The sequence below is a fragment of the Athene cunicularia genome, assembly GCF_003259725.1.
Source record: "Athene cunicularia isolate RWA chromosome 25 unlocalized genomic scaffold, athCun1 chr25_part1, whole genome shotgun sequence".
NCBI lineage: Eukaryota > Metazoa > Chordata > Aves > Strigiformes > Strigidae > Athene > Athene cunicularia.
Window position 1 is genome coordinate 270385 of NW_020799134.1, and position 3874 is coordinate 274258.

Sequence of the window (3874 nt, forward strand, 5' to 3'; positions counted from 1 at the left end):
GTATGGCTATGGGGGCTATGGGTCCCTGGGCTACGGGGGTCTGTATGGCTATGGGGGCTATGGGTCCCTGGGCTACGGGGGTCTGTATGGCTATGGGGGCTATGGGTCCCTGGGCTATGGGGGCCTGTATGGCTGTGGGGGCTCCTCCCTGGGTTACCGGGGCCTGTATGGCTACGGCAGACCCTATGGCTATGGCTACTGCAGCCCTTACTCCTACCGGTACGGCAGGTACAACCGTGGCATCTGCGGGCCCTGCTAAATCCCACAGAAATATCCCCTCGACTAAAGAATGATTGGCAAATGCGTGATACAACCTCGATCCTCAACTGAGCTCCTGAGTAAGGGGCAGAACATCAAAGACTTCCTCTTAACCAGAGAACTCAGAACAGCTCCATAAATTACACTTCTCATTTCCTTCATTTGTTTCATCTCCTCTTCCTTGCCCCCGCCAGTGGACAACCGTGTGACCCCACCAACATCCCAGAGAACATTTGCTTCTCCCTGCAACTGCCACCGCCTGGCAGTAGCCTGAAGGAGCAGCTCTCTCGAAGCCCGCAGGGACAACCTGCCTGCCTCTTCCTCATGTGTCTTTCTCCAGTTGTTCTTTCCAGCCCTTTCAATAAAACAACCCTGCATCTAAAGCCTGCCTCTCTGTGTTTCCTTTCCAGGAGCTGGGTGGGCTGCAGGGCTCCCTCGCCCTGCACGTGGCCCCTGTGAACCACGCCAGGGCAGTCCCTTGGCACCAGCAGAGTCAGGCTGAGCTGCCTTTGTGGAGAGCCCACAGCCCTGGCACCTCGGGCCACGCACGGTCCTGCTGCTAAGAAACGTATCTGCCCAATCTTTCACTGCTACTGAGCTGAAATTATCATCTCTATACTAATTATTCCAGTTGTCAGACTTCCAGCAGTTCGTCCAATTTTTGTTGACTCCTTAATTCAGTGCTGAATTCCTTTTAATTGTACATCTTCCCAGACAATGGACCAGAAATCATCAAACTGTTTTGAAAAACAAAGTAAAAAAAAAAAAAAACAAAACCCCAAAAAAACATGGCCTGAAGTTCTGTCAAAGCGTATTCTGAAAAGGAACAAAAGGAGGAAGGTAAACAATGGGAAACAATTTTTAAGATAGGTATCTGATGAGTAAACATCTAGCACTGCCTCTTCTTTTTTTTTTTTCTTAATCACAGCTGTGATAACAGTTGCCTCAGGGAAATTTTGGCTGAGTCTCTAAGTCAGCTCGGTGAAGTAAAAAGAACATGAACTAATGCGTTACGGAGGATTTACCTGTTACTTCACTGAGGCTCTTTCAAAGAAAAGCTCTGTGAATGGAAGTTGGATTTTTTTCTTTTTTATTTTATCTCAACCCTTTGTCAGTGTAATGGATTAGCAAGTCTGATTTTAACAGGTAATTTCAATATTCCCTGCCCAAATCTAACTGGATATGTCAGGTGGTTGTGTGTGCTGTAAGTAGTAACAAGTTGAAACGAAAATTAGTCTGTGGCACTCACAAATCTTGCTTTTATTTCAAGAAAATGCCATTTTATTTTTAATGATTAGCAAATGCTCATTGAGAATATTTTGACCAATAAAGCCCTTCACTGGAAGGTTCTCCTCTCTCTCTCTCTCTCTGCTTCACCCTTCCTGTCCCAACACTGCCTGCCCTCATGACCGTGAGGTTTTTTTGGGAAAGATCTAGGGGGATCTGAGAAGGAACTGGATCTTGCGGGGCCCAGCTGAGAGCCCAACCCTTTTCCCACAAGCACCTGGGATATGTGAAGAGCCTGGGCAGCTGAGATGGAGAAGAAAGGTTCCTGTCTTCCGGACACAAGGGAACAGCTCTCTCTCCCTGCTTCCACCTTCCATCCTCACACGGTTTGATGCAAGGATGCTGCTGCCACGAATTCCCAGGAGCCCGGCAATCAACCTCCTGGCTTGTGCTGCATCAGCCCTGCATCTCCTTGGCTCGGGTGCCTCTCATGCTGAGAAAAACCCTCTTTCCTCCCAGCTACTTCAGCCAGGGCAGTTCCTGGGGCACCTTTACAGGACAGGGATGTCTGGTTTCCTCTCCATTTCTCTTCTGCTCAGCAACACGATACTCGTTCTCACGCACAGCCTCCAAGAGGTACTTCAGTGTAAATCGTACACGACCACAGCCGAACACCTGAGCTCTGATTGCCAACTTTGCTACAGGTTCTCTCAACAAGGAAGGCAGCGTCAGGCAGGTACCAGCCAGCGCCCAACTAGACGTGTATTGTGTCAGACAGCAAGTGCCTAGCCCAAGATAACAAGATTGGTGAGAGTTGTTAGCACCCAGCTAACACGATTACACAGCCTCTGCTTGGGCTGGATGCCTGTTTGGGGTGAGCTCATGTCTGATTACAAAATGGAGATACGCTTGCTGTCAGTGTCTAATGTTATAGGGGAGTTATAGGAGTAAAGGCAGTTTACTACACTCATTACTTAAGGCTCAGCCTCAGAAAACCTCTAATTATTTCTTTGCACCAATGGCATTGGGACATAAGTCGGGAGCACTGTTTTACGTGCCACACAGAAAGCTGAGTAGCATTAAACAGCAGGGAATCAGACTTTAAGACTGGAAAAACGAGATGGCTTAACTGATGGGAGTAACATTAACGGCACGATCTCCGGTAAATCAGTGCAAAGCCATGCACCTGCCGACTACGGAGAAAAGATGGGGTGTAACACAGGCTGTAATCAGAAAGAAGTGGAGAAAAAAGTCTTCTGAGTAGCCGCAAATAGGTGATGGTAAGGTATAGGGGGATAACATGCTCTTGAGTGAATCCATAGTAAATACAGAATACCAGAGTAGTGATAATATAAGATCCTGTAAAAACAAAGGGAAAAATACACCCACTTTCCCTTTTACTGGCAGCCTGTCGGTACTTCTCCAAAAGACAAGGTGAATCCAAAAAAATTTGAATGGCACCAATCTTAAATGAAATAATCTCATAAGTAACTTAATAAGGGGTAAAATAATGTTGTGGGATGGGTCATCTTGAGTAAAACTAAGAAAAAAAATAAAATAAATTAAAAAATGACCTCTGTTTGCTTTTGAACCTAAGGGAGTTAAATTTTCTATGAATGTGATAGTTTTCCCGAAGTACAAAGCTGTTGGTGAATGAGAGGAGAGAGCATCATGCTTTCGGGAAGAACATCAGCAAGAATTAAGACACCACCTGGTAATACATAAATATTAATAGCCCCAAATATATATCTGTATGCCTATTTATATAGAAGTACACGCAGGTTTTGTGAAGAGGCATCGATAGTCTTAACCACCTGCTCCCAATTCTTTGCTAGACTTCGGTAACTGAATCATTCCTCTCCCAAATTAAGGAAAAGAAGATTTTCCCTGAGCTTAGAATCACTTGTTTGGAGCTGCAGAAGAAGTGAGGAGCCACAATTTGCTCCTAGGAATGGCGCATGATAATCACTGGTAAAATGGTTACAGGAGAGACCAGCATCTGTCTGTCACAGTTGCAGGGCAATGAAATTCAGACAGGGAGAGAGGATGCAAAAAAAATTTATTGAGCCCAGAGGGGCAGAAAAGAGAGACCCAGAGAATCTCTTTGGGACATGTTAGGGGAGGCGGCGGGATCTTCTCCAGAGCATTGTTTCTCAATACAGAGGCGTTATGGATCTTGAGGACTTGGCACTGAAGCCTCACACAGCTCTTCAAGTCCAAGTCTTGCCCCGTCCAACAGATGGGAGGAGAAGGGAGGGGAGGGGAGCAGGGGGCAGGAGAAGGAGGGAGGGATGGTTAAAGGGTGTGTGGCACTGCCAGCTGCCCAGGTGTTGGCTGTGGCTGCTCAGCACTGCTCAGAGCCTCGTGCCCGCCAGCTCAGCCCTGCATG

At 46.9% G+C, this 3874-nt stretch overlaps 1 protein-coding gene across 1 annotated transcript in view; it reads left to right on the forward strand.

The window, feature by feature from the left end:
* Positions 1 to 191: 191 nt before the first annotated feature.
* Positions 192 to 3874, forward strand: part of LOC113488622 (scale keratin-like) — a 4141-nt gene continuing 458 nt past the window's right edge. The window contains exons 1-2 of the mRNA XM_026863903.1: positions 192 to 219; positions 2190 to 2221. Coding sequence (XP_026719704.1) covers positions 192 to 219; positions 2190 to 2221 — 60 coding nt within the window. The remainder of the gene's footprint in view (positions 220 to 2189; positions 2222 to 3874) is intronic.